General features: G+C 38.9%; 1 protein-coding gene across 1 annotated transcript in view; it reads right to left on the reverse strand.

Moving 5' to 3' along the window:
• Positions 1-27,539, reverse strand: part of ANO2 (anoctamin 2) — a 168,742-nt gene that overhangs the window by 132,231 nt on the left and 8,972 nt on the right. The window contains exon 4 of the mRNA XM_030480569.1: positions 2,805-2,903. Coding sequence (XP_030336429.1) covers positions 2,805-2,903 — 99 coding nt within the window. The remainder of the gene's footprint in view (positions 1-2,804; positions 2,904-27,539) is intronic.

The raw sequence follows: 27,539 nt of genomic DNA on the forward strand, positions 1-27,539 counted from the left end.
ACTAATTAAACCGGGAGCTGAAGAGAAATGGCAGAAAGGAAGAGCAATAATTTTGAATTTGTAACTGGGAATAGAGGGATCAGTCAATGCAGGAGGGGTGTTTACCCTAACTGGTAAACCCTAACAGGCTAACTGATCAAAAATTTCTCCTAATTGCCTATAGAATAATTCATCAGTCCTGCCATCCTGGCTTGGCAATCAATAGTAGACACCCACAACAACTGCTTTGCTTTTCATCTCCCTAATCCCCTCACCCAGAGGGTCTCAACCATATCATCCCTAACTGCAAGGGCTCTACAGTCAAACTTCTCCCTTACATACACAGTACAACTCCTCCACCTTGCACGCCCTGCCTATCCCTCCTGAAGAGCCTATAGCTCTTCATCCCATCACTCCAGTCATGGGACTCAATCCACCAATTCTCACTAAGACATCATAGTTCTGGGAATGGACCACTGCTTCCAGCTGGTCCTGATTGTTTCTCATACTCATACGTGAGTGTGGGCCATTCTCACTCCTCAAAAATAACTTTATTGTCACACCCATAAGTAATCATATCGATAAAATTGCTCAAAAAATACCTTTTCACAGAATGTAATTTGTCCTGAAAGATGATTTAAGACTCAACATTTGGCAGGGAAGAAAGAAAAAAAAGTTTTTGCAACCAATTCATCATGTTTAGAGGTGGATGAATACTTTCCACTGAAAATGCTTTGTTTATGGTTTCATTGGGTGTTTGAATAAATAAAAATAGCATCACACAAAATACCTTATGTGCTTTGAAAACAATGTTTTGTCTTTCTGAACAAAAATGGAATTTTCTTTTTAGTGGTTACTGGCTGAATATTTCAGTTTGTATTGCCAAATCCCCAAAATATAAAATTTCAGGTTTTCAAAGTGGATTTTTGTTTTCTTCACAGGAAATTCTTTTTTTAACTGTCCTTAATTGCAAAAGAAGGTAAGACATGAACATAGTTTTCCTGTCATTCTTGCTTTCTGGTAGTGCTCTATTTCTGCAGTTGAGATAATAGAAAAATAATGTAGTCAACAAGAGCTGTCAGCAATCTTCTCTTTAAAAATGTCATATTGCTTTTAAGTTACAGAAAATAATCTATTATCCTAGGATGAATTCTCAGGAAAATTGAGATCTTGTTTCCTTGATGGTATACATATTTCAGTTTTGTCTTCCTCTACACACCAAAATAAAAGTACAAACCTAAATGCTGTTTTCATAACTGCCTAATCAATTACTGCATGTTCATTTACTCTTAGAATATTTATCATACTACTCAACAAATGTCTGTTATAAGGCTATCTCATTCAACATGAAACCTGCGCAGATCTGATATGTTCATTGAAATCTGTTGCTTCAAAGGAAAGGATGCTATAAATAATGTATAGTGGTTAAATGAAATAATTTGTCAATATTTTTAGATGTCTTTTACACCAAATGATTCTGTGTCTTTAGGGTCTTATGATATACAGTGCTTTTTTTTCCCATTGAGAGAAGAAAATGGAATGCTTAACTGTTTGTGAATGACTAAGGCAGTCATTGGAGACTATCAGATCCTGGACAGACCTTAGTTCAGAATAGAATGTCAATATTCATCAATTAAAATAGTGTAAAATTTGCTTCAATGTGTCTGTAAAAAGCTAGGAGGAGAAAATTCCCAAGAGGGAAGGAGTGATAAATAAGCAGGCACTAAAAATGCGCAAAAAAAATGAAGCTGGGAAGGGATAAAAGAGTGAAGGTGAATATATAGGTCCATTTCTAGAAAGGGCCTAAACATCCATCAATATGCCAGAAAGGACAAAGGTACTGTAGCTCTCCAAAACATACCAAAACATGTTAATTTTCAAAGACTGATGAGAAGTAACCAGACTTGGGTTTGTGGTTTTTGTTTTTTTCTCTTGAGATGCAAACACAATACAGTAAGAGTATACAAGATTGGCTTAGCTAAGCTTCTAACAAACAGTGACAGATTGTAACAGCAGGGGGTGTGAATAACACTGAAGCTGGTGCTGGGTGAAATATGAAAAAAAAACCCAACAATCCCAAGAAAACCCAAACAACCCCGTGGAAGAAAATAAAATCAGTCTGTCCTTAAAGTCTAATGACAATGCCATGAAATAAGTGTTCAGTAATGCCATTGATGAGTATCTCTAACTGAAAGCATAAGGCACTTCCATTGACTTCAGTGGAAGTTCTTAGCCAACATGCTAAATCATTGCAGGGCTATGAATTTTGAGAGCTGCTACTGAGAATTTACAATGTTTTCCAGCAACATTGCTGAAAGCAGCCTGTAAAGATTGTAAAGAAGATAGTGAGTCAAAGTTTTAATGACATTAGGCAAATCTGAATTCATGAAGTCATTGATACCATCAAAACAGACTCTCTTGACATTCCTCGACTTTAGAGAAATCTTAAGGCAATGCCCAGCTAGTATAATATCATATATTAAGACTGCACCTCACCTTTGAGGAAAGTTCTTTGACAAAAATCCAACTAGCTACTGCCTTCTCAACTTTCAAAGCCCTCCTTAAAACTCACGTCTGACATCACTCTTCTGAACACAGACTGTCAGCTAGCTGCCTTTGAGGCCTTTGAAAACCCCTTTGAAAATCCCATCTTAACTATGATTCTGAATACTAAATAATCTCAAAATAATTAGTAATATGAAAGAATAAACCTGACCATTAATTTGCTCTGGTTTAAAAATAAAGTAAATCCGTAGGCTTCTATACATTCTGATTCCCCCTCCTTTAGTCATACAACTAGTTGATAGAAAATAGAAGATAATTACCTTTTTAGTGGGCATTTTTATTTTAAGGAGTTCCGCTTCTCGACTAAGTACTTGCCAGGGTGCATGTATACGGACAAAACTCAATCCTTGGCTCTTATTCTGAAGCACAAATAATGAAAACAATGCATTTCAATATTATTAACAGAAGACAGTATAAAGGTTTCATGATGTCAGCTCCAACTAAATCATGCAACAGTAGTCAATCACAGTGAATAACCAACTGCTGTTATATCTGGGCTTACAAGTGACCTTTTCTTTAAAAACTGGATCTTCTAATGCTCTAAAATCAATCAGTCTGCTGCCTAAAGTGTAGCTTGCGTGAACCATGAAGACAGAAGACTACAATTTCAGATTTTGCAATCATGTGAACCAGAAACCTTAAAGCTACAGCTTCCATGCTCAGATATTTTCTAAGTAATTTGACTTAATTAGTGGAGGGTTTTGCCCATCTGAACCAACAAACTAAAAACATTTCTTCATCTCTGAGTGGACATTGCTTTAGGCTCCCATTTTCAGCTTTGCTTATTTCCTGGACACTCCATCAGATTAGTAGTTCGTTACAGGGGAACAGGCCCAACATTTAGTGCCCTAAATATCTGCAGTTGGAGTAACGACCCTGAACAAAGCATTCAAATTTAACTTCTGCAGAGAGTCACAAGCCTAATGTTTATGTAAATAACTGGCTATGCTGTGCAGAGGCAGAATACTACACAAGAAAGCCTCATGCAGCCAATTTGCTGCGATCTGCACTGTTGAGAAGGTGCTGTCTTGGTAGCACATCTGAGCTACACAAAGGCGCTCTAAGATCAGAAAGCAGCACCCCGACAAAACCGTGAAAATTAAATGCAGGCATGTTGATAGAGAATTTTCCTCAATGCACAAAAATTAACTGTATCTGTAAATTATACAGATGAATGCTTACTCTGGAAATGAATGGAAGTTGGGATGGAGATTAGAAAGAGGATATGAGGACATATTTTGGGAAAGACATGGAAGTGGAGAAGGAGACTTTAAAGGCTTCATTAATGCTAAGATTAATGATCTTTGTGTAGCTGTGTGCATGCTGGGCTGTAGTGCTAGGGCATATTGTCACTTTGTATTTTCCCTCCCATACATGTGTAAGGATCAGGACAGTCCCCTCACTTCAGGGGAGCATGAACCTCTTTGACTCCCTCGTATATCCTCCTCATATATCCTGAAATTTAGAAGTGAGACAAGAAAACTGAAGTAGGGTGTCCAACTTGATGAGAAACATAGCTGGGTTACATGTTCAGCTGTCCCACCTGTGAGTAGCTGTCTGTTATATGTACAAAGAGTTGTACATGTCTAGAGAAAGAAAGCTAATAGACATAGCTTAATGTCACTATATATTAATTTCAATCAACCAGCAGCATAACTACAAAGCTGGGAACACATGCCATATCCATGGAAACTTAGCATTTTCTGCTGGAAATTGACTCCAAGAAAATTATCTTTCTCAAAAGCTTTAAGAAAATTTTTGAACAGAGTCACAATCTAAATGTATGTCTAAATCTTAAAGACTGGTGTAGCACATTTACCCCAGAAAAGGCTCTCCTCTCATATCACATTGGCATCAGCATTTTAGAACCAGTATTTAATATTTTCAAAGTTTATACATGTTTACAACTTCATGTGAACACCAAACATGCATTTGCTGAATGTTTCATAATGCTTTCTGATTTAAAAATAAAATAAATTGTTAGATGGAAATCCTACTATTCTTGCTGTAATTATTTTGCTCTTATTTCCCTGATAGCTGCAACATGAACTACAAAGATCACTACATCACTTTCAGCTAACATTTCTTCAGTGGACCAATGTTATTTTAAAGAGCAGAATGAGCTGCAGAATAACTCTTCCATCAGTCCACTGGGGAAGTATGCTTTAAGAGAAGGAAGTAAAAATTCACTGGGCATGAGCAGATGTTCTGGTAATCATTTCCTGAAAATAGATTAATAACAGATGAGAGTTTAAATTTCAGTGGGTGAAGATCAGGAGGTTTCTTCTCAGCTTTTGGCCAAAATCAAGCATGTGTCCTCTGTCTGGGGGACTATATTCCGCATTGGCAAGAGAAAGGACAGTCTGATCTGATTGGTTGTTTCCAGCTCAGGCTCATATGACTACACAGATTGCAAATAAAATCAGTCAGATAATTTGGGAGAAAAGACCAGATGAAGAATATGACCTTTGCATATTTGAACAAAAATATGTTGGAAAGTTGTGCTGTTCATTAAGTGATATCAGATGCAGAGGAATCAGAGACTTAAAAATCTTTAAAAGCCCTAAAAATCACCCCATGATAGGAAATTGAGATCCTTTTAATAAAGACTAATGCAAAGTAAATAAAGTAGGGAAAACAGGACTAGGTGATTCCTGTTGCATGTTAAACAAAAAGTGCAGAACAATGGACTGCTGAATATTTATCTTGTGATTACTAGAACCACGTTTCCCACATCTACCTGTTTTCCTAACGTTAACCAAAGAAATTTAACAAAAATTAAATCATCAATCTCATATTGTATCTCAAGGGATGAACCGTCTACCTAGTTTTCTATTGAGCCACCTAGATAAAAACCTATACCGCTACTCCTCTGGTAAGGCTACTTTCCCCACTTTTCAAGCCTTCACCTGCAGTAGTTCCAGTTGTATCTTTGCATGCCCTTTTTGTCATTATCGTTATGATGGCTGGTGAAGATGTGTTCAACTAACTTATTCCCAGGGTGCTTATTGTATTGTAAACACTACCAAAAGTTAGAACTTGTTTTTGCCATTGCCAGAGAGGATTTATAACTACCTAATGGAGACATCTACTAAATGGTGTCATTTGGTTAATGACCTGAAATTATTAAGGTACATGTGTTTGTAAATATGATTTAATATTTGCTCTAATGAAATGCTGTCAGTCTTCTATTTTGAATACTCACAATCAATCACTATTGCTTATTCATAGTACTTTAGATGTATTACTAAAGCTAACATGTGCTGGCTAACATTATTTTTGTTTGACCATTCACTTGTTACTTAATACAGCCATCCTTAATCAAGTCCTTTTTTACTTACAGCTGACATCCCACAGGACTTTATTCTTGGCCATGCATTGTTCTATGTCTATATCATTGCACTCCCTGATTATATTGCTCAAATGACTAAGTATTGCTATGCAGATGACAAACAGATTTGTTGCTCTCATGATCCCTTTTTCATGAAATCTATATTCCATATTTCAGAGTTCTTCAAGTAAGTTTCAAGAGTGGAAGTTTTTCAATAAGTTGGTTATGAATTATTCAAGATATATATATATCTTGGCTTCACTTTGTAAAGTTGAATTGGGCCTTCCCATTTCAATAGGAAAACTCAACATTGAAGTCAAATGGAAGAAAATCTGGAAGGTCTGGTTTGCTTTTCAATCAGCACATGAAGAAAAATATATCACAATTTTCCTTCAGTCTATCATGTATTCCAAGTAGTTTAAAGCAGGACTTTAAGACCAGTCTATATTGCATCTTTCTCTGTCTCATAGTGGAAATGTAGAGTCTGAATAAAATTCAAATTTCTCCAAGGAGACTTTTTCTATCTTTCATGCCTTAACAGTAAAATACATTAGTACCTGCATCGACTGCAAGCCTAAGATTTATTGCAGATTTATCATCATCAGGGCCATAGCAGAAAAAATTGTATGATAAGTATGAAAGCTCTCACATAGATGTACTCCTATTGGTTATAATTTGACTAGTGATAACTCCAAAAATTATTATTCTTTTTAACTAAAAGCTGAATGTTCTGAAACATGGCTAGACAAGCATAATAGCTAGACTAAGTAGAAAAGCTTTCTCTGCCCCAAAATTTAGATTTGTCATTGAATTTATGTTTCTACAAAAATCAGATATTAAGTGAGAATTCTGGCATTCCAAAGTTAGTGGTATATCCGTATTTCTCACCTACTTTGACAGTTACAGTTGTCCAACCATAACATGAAATATTTTTTAACCACTATAACACAATTATCATGCTTTTATTGGCCTCTTCCAGTTCACAGTTTCTCAATTCAAGCCCTTGCAGGAACAGGTCACAGATTAAGGAGATGTACCATGAAGCATTCTCTGTTACAGCAGGAGTTTGTGGAGGAGTCCTGTTGCTCCATAAGAGCACAGCATGTAAAGGATGGAATACTGCATGTCCAGCTCAAAGATCTCTCATAGTGCCATTATTTCTTCAGGTCAACTTGACTCCCACCTTACCTCATTCAGACAACCCATTTGTCATGTGTCAGCCATGTCACCTCAAGTTGAAGTGTTCTCAACAGTTTATTTGGACACCATTAATATGAGCTAAAGCATATGATGCTAAAGGCATTGTATTTATCAGTCACAGTCAAGACAACAAAAAGGGCAAACCCAATAATTATACTCTGGGAGAACCTCAGGCTTCTTTGTGGTTGGCATACTGCTTCTAGCAACTCTGTAAATACAAAATTTACTACTAAATGCAACTTTTTAGTAAGTCTTTCTCATTATTTCCTCATCATTAAATCATTCATCACTCATACTATACTAAAGGAATATATTTACATATAAGATATATATTAAAGCAATTAAGTTATTTTAAAATACTTGTTCAAAGAAATAGATTTCTGCTGTGTATCTTAATAGGAAGAAGAGAGAAACACTGAAGGGTAGAAAGAAGCTGAACAGAAGTGATTAACTGCTGTCTAAGGGAGTCTGAGGGAACTGCTAATCTTTCCTATGATTTAAAAAAAAATACACATAGGGGATGGAAAGGCATAAATTATAAAACCTGAAGCATGTAAACTTCCTTCTTAAAAAGACAAATCACCTGGGCCTTAAACATTTTATCCTTCTGTGATTATTGAGTAGACAGAAAAATACCAGACACATACAGAGAGCAAGTTTCTAATGGCTTCAGTTAATATAATCAGATGTCTTTTGCTGACATTGGAAATACCAGCCATACTAGGAAAGCAACAGTGAGAGAGCTTGTAGAGAGGGAAAAAAAAAAGGGCCCTAGTAGCTCAGTAAAAGTAATCTTCCCCTTTATTCCATCACCAAATGGATCAGTCACGTCTGCAAATGCAATTGTTCAAAATTGTCTTCTCTCCTGATACCAGCCCTGCAAATTGAGGCAAATAACAATGTGATGTGATAGTGCAAATAAAATGCAATATTTTGTCACTATCTCAGAACTCTGATCACATATGTTCTACAAAAGCTGAGCCAAATTCTGAGCTGTTGGCCCCTACATGGATAGCACATGATAGAATGACATGGCATTGCCAGATTCAGACAGTGACCGTGAAAGCTGTCTATGTTTAGTGCCAAATGTATTGAATCTCTATCTTCAAAAGGATTGGCATTTTGCTGATCTTAATGTTTTGTATCCAAGATGCAACATCAGTTTTATCACAAGCATGGATATCAAAAGGTATGTCAGTAATGTTATAAAAAGGAAGAGCAGTGCACTGGTCTGGGTGAGATATCAAGACCCAGGATATCTTGACATAGAGAGGCCAGCCCAGAACAATTCCCTACTCATGTTATCCATCCAAATGTAGGCAACTAATTTAATTCTTTTTGTCACTTTCTGTCAGTGAAGATAATGGAACTTCCCTCAATCAAAAGACATTAGTGAAGATACATTTGTTGCAGATTGAGAAGTGCTCAAATAATACAGTAAACAAGTAAGAGTAGCCATACTACACATCTTATGATTTTCACATTTTCCTTTAAAAAATATAGTCCTTTTACCTTTTGCCAAACTTCCCCTTTTCTATTTTCATTATTTCTCTGGGATACAGATTTACCTTACTGTATGGCTGCATAGTGCCTAGCATAGCAAGATCCTCATTAATGACTGCATATTCCCTTGCAGAAATATTACAAATAACTAGCAGCACTTCCCAACAGCTCCAAGAAGTTGTCCAGTCCTGACAACCAGTAGCACATAGCACAAGTGAAAAGATGCAAAGCACAGGCTTGTTCACTGATGACAACAGTAAATTCCATCTAGTTAACAGAGTTAGGTTTTTAGCTGCTCAACAATATAAGAAGCAGACTCACTTAAGTTCAAATTTCAGACCTTAAGCAAAGCTGCAATAATTTACACATTTTGACAGTTTGCCTTTCTCTTTCTTCATTTCTACCAACAGTGATGGTGTTAATGTCCTGTTTATTTTACTTTCTTACTCCCACCTCTGAACATCAACAGTTAAAGAACATACTAGTGTGTATAAGCAAAGAACAGAACACCTTGGAATGAAAGATCTGGCCAAAACACCTTAAAAGAAACTATATAACCTTAATTCCTTAGATAAAGCACTGTGGAATGAAACAGTTGACTTTGCACATCTTTTGCAGTGTTTCTTTATGGCACTGCTACCTTTCCAACCAAAATCTTCCTGTTCATCTATAGGCAGAAAGTGCCTCTGAATGGAGGATGATACAGGAAGCCTAAAAACACAGGCATGCTTCCCCTGAATAAGATGGAAATATTTAATGGCACACAATAGGATGAAAATGAGCTGTTAGAAACTCAAGCACAAATGTAGAATAGATTGTTAAGTCTGCCAAATAACAAAATGCACAGACCTCTGCATTACTGCAGTACTCAGTGAAGGTGAGTAGTATGTCAGGATTGTAACTGACTTTTAATTCTTTCTGAATGGACATTCTGGATTTAAAAATTAGTACATTATCCTGGTTATTTTCCAAATATTTATCTATGGTGACTATTTAATACAGCATGGAAAATGTGATTTTCAAATGTAAAGCAAAATTTTCCCAGTTTCTTTATATTAACTTCATCAGCATTCGTTTTGCTACAAAAGCATATCACAATTACAGGACATCTTCTGAGACTGAAGAACACCAGAAATAATAATAAAATGCAAAACTGAAAAAACGACACCCAAATCAGACTTCCTCAAAGAGGAAGGGAGGAGTGTGTCTGCTCTACCACCTCCTATATTTTGTCAGCGTCCATGGAAAAACACGTAATCAGGTGGCCTGGCTACATTCGGTGCCAAATTAGCTAGCAAATAAGCCAATATTCTGTAAAATACATCATATCAAACTTGATTATCAACAATAAAATCAACAAACTTCTTGAGGTCAAAGAGTTAACATTATAAAGGGCAAAATGTAATTCCTCTTGAGGAAACGAGACGCACTAATCTGCACAGAGATTTATACCCTACACAATTTTCCAGATGAAGCAGCATGATCATGGAAGTCAACCTTTAGACCAGATAACATGATTGTTACCAGTAGGGGGATTAATGAAATAGAGACTGAATCCCCACTCTAGCAGATTCAATCTCAGTATCGCAATAAAAAAATGGAGAAAAAAAAATAAAGTGTTTAGGATACCAAACTGAAAAACAGAGGAATGCCACCTTAAAATACTGCTTCATCACTCAATACTTGATCTGGGATATTAACAAATAAACACATAAAGGGATGATTCAATTTTGTGTTGAAAGATTTTAATTTCAATTCATTCTTAGGAAAAATATTTTGTTGGGTTTACTTTAATTTAAAAGTGTTAGCAGATGGTACAAATGTATTTCGTTACCAAGTATGTTCTTCCAATCATATGCTACAAGCTTTTCCAGGATGGTGACTCCCTTTGAGGTCTCTCACCAAAGATCAGTTGCAGTAAAAGGAAGGTTGGCTGTATTTGCAGATGCTTGATTTGGGAGGGGATTAAGATGAAGATAATAAAAGTATTCTGGTTGGCTTGTTTGCTGGCAAGGAATTCAAAATCTCCCTGGACAGTTCCAGCCTCAGTGTAAACAGGGAGAGAAGGGGAAGAAGCACTGGCAGTTGCACAGTAACATCATGTGACACATTTTGGATAAGGCAACAGGTCCTGGGGTGGATAAATAATTGGTTGAACAAGAGGAAACTGGGTAGGAGGAGATCCTGCACTGATGAAAAAAAAGTCGCTGAAGGGGTTTTGCAGACTCTGCACTGTGCAGCACCATCATAAGTGGCCTCGAAAACGAAATAAGCAGTGAGAAGACAAACTGCACTGATGAAGTTTTTTAGTGTAGGAAGCAGATTGTGAGAAATTGTAGAAAATCTTTCTGAGAGTAGGAGCCTGAAAAATGGCAAATGGCTTTCAATGTGAATAAACATAAAGCAATATCCATGGGTTAAAACTAGTTTCACATATAGGGCTCTGAATTGACCTAAACCAGCCAGTAATGACATCTTGGGTTTGCAACAGAAAGATCCTTGAAAATACCAGCTCAATATCTTGTAAAAGCCAAGAAATAAAGCAAACATCGCGTTCCATTAGGAAAGGCATAGAGACTAAGAAAAAACACTATTTGAACATAGCAATCCATGCTCTATCTGCATCTTGAACTCAATGCACAGTCCCTGTTGCCGCACTTCCAAACAGATAAATTGGACCAAAAATGGGTTCAGAGTTGGGCAACAAACACCATAACAGCCTTGCTATGACAGCTATGTAGGAATCACTGCATAGACTGAGACCCTACCTTCTGGAAAAGAGCAATCTTAAGGAAGACACTGTAGAAGTCTGTAAAATCATGCATGATAAGGAGACGGGATGTGGATGGACTCCCTATGGCCTTTTTCAGGGCAAGCGCTAAAGGGCCTCAGAGAAAGCCAGACTAAGCTACTGGGAGTCAGACTCAAAATAAACAAGAGAACACAGGTATTGACGCAATGGGTATTACCTCTGTTTTGCCAAAAGACTTTGTGGGTGCAAAAACTGTATAATGTTTCAAGAAGAAACTATATCAGATTTTGGAATAGAGATCCACAGAAGCTTACTAGATAGGCAACTACATCAAGTAGGGGAAATTACCTGAACTGAAAGTAGCTGTCTTCAGGAGAACATTAGAGCAAAAGTGTCATAAAAGTTTGTACAATTCCTATGTTTTCCTACACATTTTACCATTGCAACTGTTAGATATACAGTACTGCATTGATGGACTGTCTCAAACGACAAGATCATTTTATGTTAATTATGCCACATCTAGTTGGGACTTTATGCTTTTCTTTCTCCCCAGTATCTGACTTCCTACTTCCACTATCATTTCTTTTTCAATTAACTGCATAGACAAAAAAAAATACACAGTAAACAATATAACTGCCTCACCCTTGGACAGATTATAGGTTGCTACGACTTATTATTGTCACACGGGTCACCTCAATGCCAGTTAAAAAAGAGGTTGGTTAACAGCTCTCTCTTCTGTGGTGGAGCAGAACCTGATTGGTGCAGGTGTCTCACTAGGTGCTCATACTATGCCTGGGTTCCCTACCATATCACACTCTACAGCATCTCAAGGCTAGAGAGTAATGGGGACTCAAGAGCTGTCATTAGTTCATAATCTCGCCCTGAGCAGTTCCTGTCTCTTCAGGTTATACTACAATCTGGTGGGTAGTTTATAATAAATCATACAGATTATGATGCAATTGCTTTCCTTCTGATGTTTTAATGAGACTATAAGGCTAGGCTATCAGATGATATAATTTGGCACAGCTACACCTAATTAACACAGCTATTTAGGCAGGCATCATTAAATCTTATGACCTGAAAATTGAACACACGTGAGTCTGGACTCGTGCAGGTTTATCAGCAAGGGGACGAGATCAAATATAATTTGGAGTTTGGAATCACTGACTGAAGGAAGAACAAGTCCAGACAAAACTTAACACAGGAAAAAGAATTTAATTTTATTTTTAAATTAAATAAATTTTCTGGCCTTTAAGTCCAGAGGCCCAAAGGATTTCTGGTCCTCTGGACTTAAGGGTCAGAAATCTTTTCATCTTCATCAATCAACCAAAGGAAAGCTAATGATGTTTCGTTACAGTACTCAGGTTACTTGAGAAAAAAACACTTCTCTTCTGCACAGTACCAGGGAAGTTGTCCTATTCTTTGTACCTGTCAACAGGAATAAGCAGGAGCAAGACTTGAAGTACAGCATACTCCATGCCTGCTTTCAAAAGTCATTTCTCTTTTGAACCAAAAGATCTCAGACTGGGTGAGTAAAGATACATCAGTGCTTAAAAAACTATTTGAGGGCTACAAAGACTAGTGAGCTACTGTCTACCTACTAGGTGTAATTAGAAAACATGGGATTTAACTTTAGATGGGGAAAGTGAGTGCTGTAAAAGGTCACTATCAGTATATCTCCTTTTCCTACATTTTGGCACTAAAAAATTACAACATTGAGTATAACCAATAACCTTACCTATGTTGACAATGTTATCATTTAAATTTCTTCAAAGCATGTGCTCTTCAAGGGAGTTCATCCCGTCTCCAGACTACAGCATTTGACTATGGTTAGTTGTAACAATGATACAGTTTTGATTACTGTTAGGTTGTATTTACAGTCCTGGTGCTATTCATTTTAGGTTGTACAGTGCATTTTATTATTATTTCTGGTGTTCTTCAGTCTCAGAAGATGTCCTGTAATTGTGATATGCTTTTGTAGCAAAACGAATGCTGATGAAGTTAATATAAAGAAACTGGGAAAATTTTGCTTTACATTTGAAAGTCACATTTTCCATGCTGTATTAAATAGTCACCATAGATAAATATTTGGAAAATAACCAGGATAATGTACTAATTTTTAAATCCAGAATGTCCATTCAGAAAGAATTAAAAGTCAGTTACAATCCTGACATACTACTCACCTTCAAAAAGCAAAGATAGATTGCAAAAAAGTACAATGGCATTTCTTGTACCTCTTCAGCAAACGAGACAACTAAATTCAGGTAGGAACGTCTCCTTTTTTTTTTTCTACTAAACACACATAATGCAAGGAACCAGACTACATTTCCAACTGCCCGGCATCAACAGGGGTATAAAAGAGCCAGACTGACTCTGGGACAAGTTTCTTGTATCCAAGGACTTTCTAGAGAAGGAGTACCTCGCCAGTGAAGCATAAGCAAGCTTCAGATGAAGCGTGAAGGCCAAGCTGATAAGCTCTGCTGGATGCTTGCAGGCTCTGCAGATGGTTAGAAGGCAGCAGCCCCGCAATCTGAGCAAATCATCAAGCAAAGAAAAGTAATTGCTTGAAACACTGCAGCTGAGCCTAACATGAGAAGCTTGGCAAACAGCCTGGGAATCAATGTCCAAGAAATACTTCATTCATAGATGGAAAGCGCAGTATTGAACTATTTCTGGAGCTCTAAGACACCCAGCTCTCTCAGCTAACATGGTACCTACACTGGAAATAATATCTTCGCACAAGGGCATGATGATCACTACTGAAATCAGCCAGTGGTGGACAACATTAGATTTTCAGAAATCTAATTCGCCAGCACTTTCTCATGATTTCTATAGGATGTGCTGAACTATCAACAGTTTTGAAAATTAGCCCTCAATACACTCTATTACTACATCAGGCATCTCTCCCATCTATACTGATCATCTCAGGTCCCCAAAAAATTATTGTCCAAAAGGCAATCACTCAGTAGATATTAGTAGAACAGCTATCACAACACATACTGCATTCATCCATCACAGTGCTGCTTTGTACATGCCATAAGCTTTGTTGGCCAGATTTAGCTCCCATTTCCATCATCATAAATTTGGAGTCACTGCAGAAGAAAAGAAGGCAGCAGCCAGTCAGGATTTACAAGTGTCAGTTTGCTCCGTTGTAACACAGAAATTAAGGAGGTTTTAGACATCAGCTATATTGCTTATTTGACCAGATGTCTGTCAGGTAAAAAGAAACATAAATAAAAACAAAACAGTTGCCAAATCATTGTAACTGAAATGTGAGTTTCAATTTCTATTACAATTCTAAGAATAAAATGCCAGCAAATGTTATTCTAACAAGGTTTGGTAAAGCTTAACACATTATAAAGTTATAGGTTCTCCAACACATTTCACAACAGGATTCAAAAAAACTGTATGTTAGTAAGACTTTATTTTGGGGTTGACAGTGGAATATGAAGATTTATGTAGAAAGCTGAACAAATCACTTCTAGAGATGTAAGGGTCAGGTGGGCCATTCACTTTCAACTTTCAACATGATACAATGATGAAGTTTTTTGTGCCTCAAGAGAAATGAATTAGTAAAGCAAACATGTAAGACTTGTTATTCCAACCCTGGTGGTATCACATAATTTGAAATTTACAGGTAATCACTACCAGATAAATATGGTGCTATACACTGATAGCAGTAAGTAGTTTCATTCACATCTTAAAATCCATTTTATGCCTCATTAGAACTAATCCTGATTTTGTCATTTTCATAAATCTTTTTGCTTGTTTTACGTCAGCACACTCTAAGAAAATCACATAGTATCTCTGTCTAGACAGCCTTTAAATATATATATATAGTAACACCTTGAACATTTTTGTACCTTTGCTTTGGCATGCTCCTGTATTTTTCCTATACTTCTGCCACACTGAATAGTATTAGTAAGTATTATTATTTTCCAATAAACGTTAAAAATTCAGAAAATGGAGACTATGTAACAAAGCCACATACACACTCTGCTAGACTGCGACAATAACAGCAAGACATGTTCAGAAACAGAATACCCAAATCTTGCATAGCAAAAGCCAGCTACTCTCAAGAGAGTTCTGTGAGGTTTGCCTATTGCTCACAGACTAAGGCAAACCCTTCCTGTAAATTAGGCACTGCAATCCTTAGACATGTCTTGTAATGCATTTACTCTGCAATGTATTTCCTTGATAGCTACTCATAGATGCTAAGTCAAAGCTTTCTGAAATAAATGGGAGAAAAAAAAAATCTCTTTATACTAGTCTTATTAAGGCCTGCAGAATCTAGTCGTCATTTTTAAAGCCCTGATTAGAGTTACACACTTAGCTTGCATTTTAAGTGGCTACTTTAAGAGCATTCCCAAACTGAACATACAGGATGTCATTGCTGGAGCAAACCCTCATATTATGCTAAGTTTTGAGTGCCTCAGTAGGGTGTGCTCCTAAGGACTTCAGTCACTGCTTGCTTGACAAGGAACCTCAGGACACAGTCTTATAACAGAAGATGGCACAGCCTTCACTGTCCTCACATGGCTGACATTGCTGGATTAGCGTTAACATACATGTAGAGTTCAGAGGTGACCACATTTCAAGTGATTTCATTAACTAAGTTTATCAGAAAGGATATCATAGAATCACAGAATAGTTAGGGTTGGAAAGGACCTTAAGATCATCTAGTTCCAACCCCCCTGCCATGGGCAGGGACACCTTGCCCTAAACCATGTCGCCCAAGGCTCTGTCCAACCTGGCCTTGAACACCGCCAGGGATGGAGCATCCACAACCCCCCTGGGCAACCCATTCCAGTGCCTCACCACCCTCACTATAAAGAACTTCTTCCTTACATCTAATCTAAACTTCCCCTGTTTAAGTTTGAAGCCATTACCCCTTGTCCTACCACTACAGTCCCTAATGAACAGTCCCTCCCCAGCATCCTTATAGGCCCCCTTCAGATAATGGAAGGATGCTATGAGGTCTCCACGCAGCCTTTTCTTGTCCAGGCTGAACAGCCCCAACTCTCTCAGCATGTCTTCATACGGGAGGTGCTCTAGCCCTCTTATCATCCTCGGGGCCCTCCTCTGGGCTTGCTCCAACAGCTCCATGTTCTTTTTATGTTGAGGACACCAGAACTGTACACAATACTCCAAGTGAGGCCTCACGAGAGCAGAGCAGAGGGGCAGGATCACCTCCTTCGACCTGCTGGTCACGCTTCTTTTGTTGCAGCCCAGGATGCGGTTGGCTTTCTGGGCTGCAAGCGCACACTGCCGGCTCATGTTAAGCTTCCCATCAACCAACACCCCCAAGTCCTTCTCTGCAGGGCTGCTCTGAATCTCTTCTCCACCCAACCTGTAGCTGTGCCTGGGATTGCCCTGACCCAGGTGTAGGACCTTACTCTTGGCTTGGTTAAACTTCATAAGGTTGGCATTGGCCCACCTCACAAGTGTGTCAAGGTCCCTCTGGATGGCATCCCTTCCCTCCAGCATATCAACCGAACCACACAGCTTGGTGTCGTCAGCAAACTTGCTGAGGGTGCACTCAATCCCACTGTCCATGTCGCCGACAAAGATGTTGAACAGGACCGGTCCCAACACCGATCCCTGAGGGACACCACTGGTTACAGGTTTCCAACTGGACATCGAGCCGTTTACCACAACTCTTTGCATGTGGCCATCAAGCCAGTTCTTTATCCACGGAGTGGTCCATCTATCAAATTGATGTCTCTCCAATTTAGAGACAAGGATGTTGTGCGGGACAGCATCGAACGCTTTGCGCAAGTCCAGGTAGATGACGTCAACTGCTCTGCCCCTGTCCATCAGTTCCGTGGCTCCACCATAGAAGGCCACCAAATTGGTCAGGAAGGATTTCCCCTTAGTGAAGCCATGTTGGCTGTCACCAACCACCTCGTTGTTTCTCATGTGCCTTAGCACGTTTTCCAGGAGAAACTGCTCCAAGATTTTGCCAGGTACAGAGGTGAGGCTGACTGGTCTGTAGTTTCCCGGGTCTTCCACCTTCCCCTTCTTGAAAATGGGGGTTATATTACCCTTCTTCCAGTCATCAGGAACTTCACCTGACTGCCAGGATTTTTCAAATATGATGGACAGTGATTTAGCAACTTCATTCGCCAGCTCCTTCAGGACCCGTGGATGGATTTCATCAGGTCCCATGGACTTGTGCACGTTCAGGTTCTTAAGATGGTCTGGAACCTGATCCTCTCCTACAGCGGGCCTAAGGTCTTCATTTTCACTGTCCCTGCATCTGCTTTCCAAGACTTTCGTGGTGTGGTCAGAGCATTTGCTGGTGAAGACTGAGGCAAAGAAGTCATTAAGAACCTCAATCTTCTCGAAATCCATGGTAGCCAGTTCTCTCAACAGCTTCCGGAGAGGGCCCACGTTGTCCCTAGTCTGTCTTTTATTTGCTACGTACCTATAGAATCCTTTCCTGTTATCTTTCACATCCCCTGCCAAACTTAATTCTAGCTGGGCCTTAGCTTTCCTAACCTGGTCCCTAGCTTCCCGGGCAATGCTCCTATATTCTTCCCAAGCTGCCTGTCCTCGCTTCCACCTTCTATAAGCTTCTTTTTCCCCTCTAAGTTTCCTCAGCAGCTCCTTGTCCATCCATGGAGGTCTCCTGGCCCTCCTGCTGCACTTTCTTCTAGTCGGGATGCAACACTCCTGAGCACGTAGCAGGTGATCCTTGAATATCGACCAGCAGTCTTGGGCCCCCCTGCCCTCCAGGACTATATCCCATGGAACCTTACTCAGCAGGTTCCTGAAGAGGCCAAAGTCTGCTCTCCTGATGTCCAGGGCAGTGAGCTTGCTGCATGCTCTTCTCACTGTCCTGAGGATCTCAAACTCAACTATCTCGTGATCACTAGAGCCAAGGCTGCCCTGGAGCATCACATTTCCAACCAGTCCCTTCCGGTTGGTGAGCACAAGGTCCAGCATGGCACCTCTCCTCGTCAGCTCCTCTATTGCTTGAAAGAGGAAGTTGTCTTCCACACAATCGAGGAACCTCCTGGATTGCTTCTGCCAGGCCGTACCGTCCCTCCAACAGATGTCAGGATGGTTGAAGTTCCCCATGAAGACAAGGGCCTGCGAGCGTGAGGCTGCTGCTATCTGTCTGTAGAGCGCTTCATCCACAGAGTCCTCTTGATCAGGCCGCCTGCAACAGATCCCCACCATAATGTCCCCCATTGCTGTTCTCCCTTCGATCCTGACCCACAAACACTCTATTAACTCACCACCCATCCCCAGACAGAGTTCCATACTCTCCAGCCTATCACTGACACAAATAGCAACACCCCCTCCACATCTGCCTGGCCTGTCTTTTCTAAACAGCCTGTAACCTTCCATTCCAAGACTCCAGTCATAGGAACCATCCCACCATGTTTCTGTGATACCAATGACATCATATCCCTGTAGCCTTGCACACATCTCTCATTCCTCTTGCTTGTTCCCCATACTACGGGGAGTATATATCAGCACAGAGATCAAAAGAAAAATAAAAAAGGGGCATGTTTTGCCTTTTTTTTTTACTTGCTTTGGCAGTTTTCAGTAAAAATAGATGAAGCAAAACTCTCAAGCAAAACTGGTCCGTTTGCAGGGGGCATCACCAAATCTGTCTGTTTAATACTGATCACAAGACGCTTTTTGTTCTTGGTATGCAGTAGGAAGAGTATCCTGAGAGACTCAGAGTTATTCAACAAAACTGGGAGCGAGAAAAACAGACAAGCAAAAATAAGCTTAGCAGATATAAGCAGTAATTGGCAAACAATAACAAATGAGCAGACTAAGGCATGGCAATAAATTAACTACATATTTTGGCTTACTAAAGAAACAATACAGAAAACTGTGTCTTTGCCTTCCATTACCATGTATGCTTACTGGCATTTATATTGCAAAATAATGCGTTTATGGTTAATGCGTTGTAATATTTTTAACCATAAAGTTCCTTGGTCGGATTGAGTTTTAAAGGATAGCAGATACTACTGATTCTTTGTATTCCCATTGCAATTTATCTTGGCTACTCTGTTCTATTTTCTTACACTTACATGAGAATCTTGGTAATACATTTTCCAAGATGGAAGGATCCATCTTCTTCTGTGTTTATTCAGAACACCACCAGATTATCATCTGTGGTATGCCGCAACAGTAGTATAAATAGAAGTAACCACACAGCCACGCATCTGGTTATATAACATTTGCACATGATTTTAAAATGTTAAAAATATGAATTTGAGTTTATCATTCACAATTAAAAATATTGAGTAGGCCTTTTGCCAAAAGAATCACGTATCAATCCCAGGTAACTTAACAGGTGTTTTTGCATTCACGTGTACACAAAATGACCTCTTAATACTGATAGGATATTATGATTTTAGAGCTTTCTTAAGTTTTGTTTCAACAAAGACCATTAACTAAATATTTGCAACATGTGTTAGTTCTTTTCAAATATTTATAGAGATGGCTTAAAAAAAAACCCCAAACAACTAATTGCAATGCTTCCTTTTGACTAGAAGCACAAACACACATATGCAAGTTTATATAACTGAAAGTCTAAAATGTGCCTTAATTCCCCTTAAGTCCACACATTAGTATAGACGATATATATACACATGCGCAGTATACATCTACAGAGTTTTTTATATATATATATATACATCCAAATTAGTAACCCCTACTTGAACTTTGACCCTCCAGAGAGACAGCCTTGCTGTTCAAACCTTCTTCCCCTGCCCCACCAAAAGAAAAAGCAGTATCCGGGCTTCCCACAGATCAGTGTGTAAATACAGAGAATAGCACTGAGAGTGAGTCCTGAGCAGGAGCATCATACTTTGTTATTCTCTAAGGCAGGCTCTGCTGCTCCCCTCTCTGTGATCCATCTAAGCACCTCATCTAGCAGGCTCACAACGCACACAGGCAGTTGGTAGGTTGCCATTTCACATTAATTCAGGCTGGTGTAAATTACAAGGTTGTAGTCCCAAATTCTTCCCTGCCGTTAGCCATGTGGACATACACCCACCACTCCACCCCCCTGAGCCAGTAGTCACATTTATGTAACTGGGTAGTGAGTTTCTTTAGCCAGATCAGTTCCCAGTAAACTAAATCTTAGTTTTAAAGAGCAATTAGATTTCAGCTGGATCCACATTTCAAGTAATCAACTCCTGTCAGCACTGCAAGACAGAGGAACGTGCAAGACACATTGTTCAGGGCAGAAAAGGGCAGATTCATAGAATCCCTAACTCAGATCAGCCTGCCCTGTGCCTCCAGGATGCTTGAAAAAATTAGAACAACAGCAGGAAGAAAAACATTTGTTTGATTCCAATTTAATGTCCAATTTTTTTTAATTTTTTTTTTTTTCTATTTTAATATCTGTTTTTAGGCAAACCTCCTCTTGAAATAGCATTTTGAAACAGACCAGAAATGCAGTCTATGAAAAAGGATACAGCATACAGTGTGGGAGGTTTTTTAACTTTGGGGTTTTTTCCCTCAAATTAATAATTGAATTGGTATGAATCCCCAAATACTTTTGATCAATCATAAATGTATTTTCCATTAAAATCTTACTCCAGTACAATTTGCCTGCCTGCAGTTAACAAGCATACATCAATGTCTTATCATGATACGTTTGCCAAAATGCTGTTTAGAGAAAAGTAAGAAAAAAGACACAAATTCACTGAGAAGAGGAAAAGCTGAAGTACAAAAGGTGTGTGCAGGTAAAAAAAAAAAATCATGTTGAAGACAGAAGCCATAGGAAGCATATTTTCAGTTGTGAAAATTAACTGTAAGGACAGACATGCTGCTGAGATACAACTTCCCATTTTTCATTCTCATTCCCCTTCATAAGAATGTTTTCATACATTTGAAAACCTGTTTGCTGGTGAAAAGTTAGCATTCTCCTTATTCTCACCTCTACTTTTCTGTTGTATTCTGTTGAACAATAAAGGACATGAAAACTGGAAACCAGAAATATTAGGAACCCAAACAGCATGCCAGGGAACCCAGGAACAGAAGGTTCTGTCCCTATCTTCAGACCTGTGACAGCTTTGGGATAATTATGTTTTATTCCTTTCTCTATCTTTATATATTTAGTGGCATGGGAGATGTATTTCCTTTAAATAAATACTTATTCTTCGAAAAGTTTGACCTTTCATAACATTTTTGGCACAAAGACACAGGTATGAATCTTGCCAGATTTTCAGCCTACAAGCCAGTCTTCACAAGTGCTACCACTTTAGGCAACCAAAAGGAGGGAAGCTGCAGGAGCAGTTCACATGTAGGAGGGAACAGCAGCTCCTTAAGGTCCTGGCATTTCTGAACGAAGTGCTGGAGCTGAGCAGGCAGCTGGGAGCCAGGATGAACTTTGGTTTTCAAAGCTGCTTATCCCTCCATATTGATTATATGAGCACATAGTTGAATATGGCACTTTAGATAAGCAGAGTGTTAGGCAACATGAATTTACCCTGTCCTGTTTCTACTTGAAAGAGCACTTAGATTTGTACTAAGGAAATGTCCTTCTTGCTCCTTCATTTCTTCCACATTCCCATTTGTTTTTCAAGGTTTCAGGTAGCAGGAAAATGCCCATTGCCTCACTTCCTGGATTTGGCCTACAGCTTTTGCTGTATAGTTCCTTGGCTACTTTTATTTTTGTGATTTTAATTACACTGGTGCGCTTTGTAATTATATGCCTTTTTTTTTTTATATATATATAATTACCACTGACACATGCAAGTGAAGGAATATATTTTAGAGCTACCTATCAATCTTTTGTGGTACTTAAAAGTCTACAATATTAACAAGATTTGGTTTATATTATCATTATATTTAAATCTTTTATGAAATAATGGAAATCGAGACTTCATTACAAGAAGCAAAGTACACTACTACAAAATAGCTATACAGATACTGGCAGGGTTACCAATCAGTATATTATAAACGACACTAATTTTTTAATACTAAGATCAGCTCTCTTTAATAACATAATCCAGCAGGTCTCCTGATATGTGGGTTTTGTCCTGCCAAGGAGTGAGTCTGATGCCACTACAGCATTGAGGAAGGATCTTGGAGCATTTAAAAACCCTCTTTGAGCTGACTTTTGTTTACAGAAACTTGCCAGTTGGTGGCTAGATGTGAAATAACACCCCTAAACCAACAAATACTTTCCAGGAGAGTCACTCGTGAACTGTGGCTTACAGGTGAAAAACAAACTGGGATCCCTTGTGGTGCAAGCTATGACTTACGCTGTTACCATGGCACACTCAAATGCCTCCTGCAACAGATCAGTTCAAAAGTAAAGCAAGCCCTCGATCAAGCTTTGGTGCTGACTGAAGCTGAGCTTTGCCGTCTTTGGGTGAGCAGTTTTTTAGGGACAGTGTTACTTTAAAACAGGGAAGAATAAGGGAGAAACAAAACTTTGCAGAGAAGCCTTTGAGATATAAGCAGTCATGAAGTATGAAGTCCTCATGCATGTAGCAGTCCCCAGATTTTCACAAACGAGCAGATGTCTTGGACATTATGCCTTCACGTAGGCCTGACTGGTTGTTGATGGGCAGCAGGGAAGGGTGAAGGGCTGACTTCATGGAAACCAAAGAAAGATACACAGTCGTACTGAGAAGTGGTGGGATTGCTACCAGTATAGGATATGAAGATGAAAGAACATCATGGACAGAAATGGAGAATTCTGGAAAGGGTAGTGGTCTGTGGAGGATAGGTGAGCAGTCCTGCAGAAATCTGGTGTGAAGATACAAAGGTGAATACACAAAGAGATAGGTGAGCAGGTCAAGCACTGGTGAGGTAAAGCAGTTACCATGTGTTGACCTGTGAAAGCTGAGTGGTGCCACTGGAGGTAGGGAGTAAACATTATCCAGTGAACTCATAGAGACCTGTCATAAGCAAATAGGCTTGCCAGAGGTACAGGACACCACAGTATATTGACCTGTTCAGTAAAGACCTAAAAATACATCTATGTAAAAAGAATATAATGTCAAATTTCCTAGGTCCCACTATCCAGAATGTGGACAATGAAAGGATGCAGTAGCCTTCCAGTGACCTTCCATAGCTATATGATCTTTAGGATGTTACTTTGTCTTGATTACCTAACACGGTTCAGTGGCACTTGAGCATGTGTTAAGAAGGAAATAGAGAATGATTATTCAAAGCCTGTAAAATAAAGTATGGAATATGAGAGTTGAAAAAAGAAAAGGAACATCAGAAGTTTTCCAGAGGGGCATCAGGGGTTGACAGCTTACAAATAAGTGAAGATAATGGGAGATGAGTAAGGTGAGAAAGGGATAGAGACAATTACACATAAATCCAGAAAAATAAAGATGACCTGGAGACCTGCAATGGAGTTAAAACTTGACTTCAAAGCATAACAAAGGATAAGTAATCCTTCACATCCTGTGGCTAGTTTCAATGAGAGTAGAGTTAGGACTCTGGGTGATTTGGACTCCTAAGAATATGATAGGCAGGGATATCCTTCCCCATTTGAAGTGATTGAGGAACAATAATAGTAGCTTGAACTAGCACTTTAGAGGTGCCAGCTTGCAGTTCGTTTTAAGTATTTGCAAGACCTTGAATATATTCTCTATCTTTGAGATGCTAAATTTTCTTTGTATTACTAAATTACTCCAGGTAAACCATGACTCACTTTGGTGAACATGTAGACAAAGCCTGCAGACAATTCCTCATCTCCCCGCTGATAAAGTAATGCCATGACTAAGGGAAGAGCACTGCACTCCTCTGGAAAAGAAAGACATTAGTGTTCTTCCAGTGTACTCAATGTTGGCACTAACCTACAGAAAGTAATGGCTACCTCTACATTTTCAGGAGAATGTTTCTAAGGGGTGTCTTCATGTTTCCCTTAGAAAGGTTGCTATTTCCAAAGATAAGAAGGAATACCAGTCTACATAGCTTCATTTTTTCCCTATCAGTAGCTCATCCTCTCTCAAATACATTTTATTTGCTTTACCGCTTATGAAATTTTACCACTTATGAAATTATGAATTTTTTTATGAGTCTTAGGGAGATGACCTTGGAATTTTATAACTCCACCTGAAGAACTTCCTTGAATGTATAATATGCAGGGCTCAATCCTTCTAGTGAATTTAATAACGCTCCAAAATTATTACCAAGATCAAGGAATTGAAGGGATAAGCCAGCAATGAACTGATGAATTAATTCCTAGATGACAGAGCTTGAGTATGGAGCTACAGCAAACATATTCATCTCCATGAAAAGAAAAAAAAACCACCAAAAAACACAAAACCCAAAACACAACGAAAAAAGAGAAGCCTCACAAAAATAACAACTAAAAATCCATACACCTGTTCAAAATAAATAATTTTGTCCAACTGTTGTTTCAGGTGATGAAATCATTGTTACATTTATTCTAATCTGGAATAACTGCACAGAAATAAATACCTACTCTTACATGATTTTTTCTTTGGCCTGTCACCATGAGCACCTACCCATACTCATAAGGGAGACTTACTAGAGTGCACACAGTTATCAGCCCTGTGTATCAAGAAGATAATTCACCCTGAAGGGTAAATTTTCCGTGCTGTGCATGGGGATTTAGTCACCTAAGTCCCATTAACGTTAATGGGAATTGTGCAGTCTGATGCCACTCTGCTATTTTTTTTCCCTTGTTATTCTATTCAGGCCGAAGTAATTGATGATCTGTAAAAACAGAAATAAATACGTAATGAAGTTTTGAGTTATTTGCCTTGTCCTATGATTTAAAAGGCCTTACAATGACTGGCTAAGATACTTCTAGCTGAAAACAATTTGATTACAACTTTCTATATGGCTATGTATTGCAGTTTCCCTTTTTCCAGGAGGCAGGCATTAAAAGACACATGGTTTATACAGAGAACCAATCTCAGTTTAACTAAGCTGCAGCTGAAGGTCTTTTCTCCTCCAGAAGTCCCAATCAGTGGTATGTTAAAATACTTATCAAGCCAAGCCCCTTTGAAGGACAGTCTGCTACAGTACATAATAGTTACATGGTACATGGTCCTACACAGCAGTACGTTTGGCAGGGCCTTGAGCAACCTGGTTTTGTGGAAGGTGTCCCCAGCCATGGCAGGGGGGTTGGAACTGGAGGATCTTAAGGTCCTTTCCAACCCAAACTGTTCTATGATTCTGTGATTCTATAGTCCAGACCACACTTGGAGAGAGGGAAGTGATCTTGATTAGTGCAGAACAACAAGAACTCTGCCTTCATCTACATAGACTTGCTGGGTCATTCTGAAAGGGAGAGAGAAGCTTCTGTGAGCAGTTGCCTGAATGCATCATAATGTTGCAAGAATGCAGATGCCATCAGGGTGGCTATGAATTATGACAGTATATCGAAATTTTTCTATTTGTTCTTAAAAATGGAAAACATAAATGCGACTCTTGCCAGGTTGAAAAAGAAGTTTCTTGAAACTACTTTTAGAAACATGAAGTGCTGAAGTGTTCCAGGTACATACAACTGTTGGTATATATCCAACAGTTCCTAACAGTTTCCACTGCTAAGAGCAATTAGGTGCTCAACATTTTTTAAACTAGAAGAGTCCAAAACATATGAAAAAGAACTCCGTATTGTATCCACTCCTTGTAGAATTCTCAATGTCACTCACTTACACAAAGGAGTTGCAGGCAGACCTCCCTGCATCCTCTGAATGAGGTAGGAAATCATGACCAAGAAGCAATGCTCCAAAAAATAACAATATCATACAGCAACTATTCAATCAGCAGAAATGTAGAAGTGATCACTGCTTTGGTATCAGAGATACCTGTAGGTCTGTTTTTTGCCATAGACAAAGTAGGGCATTGCCTGGAGGCACCAAAACAAAGTCAGTCCCATTTTCCCTCCAAAAGAATCTCTGAAATTCAGGATTAATGCTTCTGCCAAAGAATAGTGGAGATGCAGCAGGTACTACAGTTGGGGCAGTCCTCACCCAACGTGGAGGAGATGATTCCTCATACCAATTAACAGCAGCATGACTTCTGTCCTTTAGAAGGACAGAAGAGCACCAAAACCCAGTACCAAAATCCCAAACTATCTTATGTTTTACTACTTTAATTTCATGAAATTGCTATTCAGGCTGCACTGGCCTAAACAGCTTCTCACTACTTCAGCCTCCAAGTCTCCTCTGCAGGCACTCCAGCTACTGCAGCATCATCAGTGCAGTGTGGCATCCCTCCAGGACTTCCTGTATTGCTCTTCAAACTGTCTCCATGGATTTAATTTGCAGATTAAAATTTCTGCTGCAAACAAGACCACTGATAATTAAAAAATGTTTTCACAAATTCATCTGTGAAGAAGCCAAGCAGCTGATTTTGTTACTCCCCATCCCCTCTCCTACAAGTGTCCAGCTGTCTTTCTGCTATGCCATAGCAGATACGTATAGCCAGTTCTGTGGACTTTTCATCTGTACATCAGTTTGTAAAAATGGAAATTGTTCCTCCAGCAGGAGACAGAGCTTGACACAGGACACAGTGAAATGAAGAAAAATGTGGGAGGCTATTTGCTATTTCTACCAGGTAATTCTGGTAGAATAGGAAACTGTAAATATCACCCCAAATCTGCCACCATCTGAAATTCAGGATACTGATGTCATCATTTCCCAACTTCCAGATGATTGATGAGATTTATCACTGCTGGCCCAAGAGCTGTAGAAATATATATAGGCCCATTTTTGTATCTGTCTTCAATTTTCTCTAAATCTCTTAGAAGCCATTTTGACTAGTGTTAAGTGTCTGGATGTTAATTAAAATATACAGAATGAATGTGTCTTCCCATTTATGCAAGTCACAACACAATCATTAAAAAACAGAATTCATAGTATGGACTTCTCAGCTTTGACAGCCTAGCCATTCTATCTAGCCACCTGTTATCATGGATCATTATTTCAATACTGATTGAACCACACCTGACTCCCATGGGGCCGCTCCAAAATCCTCTCTAAAATGAAGACATAATTTCCCCTTAAATAATCAACTTGCCAATATTTTCATCACATCCACTTCACTATCACTGAAAACCTTGCCTTGCCCATTCAACTCTAATTTTATAAGAGCTGTGTATTAAATTTCAGCCCCATATAAGTAACATACAGGAGCAGAACACATTTTAGCTAATTAATGCTTCTGTAACTAGAGTCGTTGAAAAATAGCCATCAAATATTTATACAACTGGTAGACTAAGAGGCCTCCAAA

The sequence above is a fragment of the Strigops habroptila genome, chromosome 3, assembly GCF_004027225.2.
Source record: "Strigops habroptila isolate Jane chromosome 3, bStrHab1.2.pri, whole genome shotgun sequence".
Classification (NCBI taxonomy): domain Eukaryota; kingdom Metazoa; phylum Chordata; class Aves; order Psittaciformes; family Psittacidae; genus Strigops; species Strigops habroptila.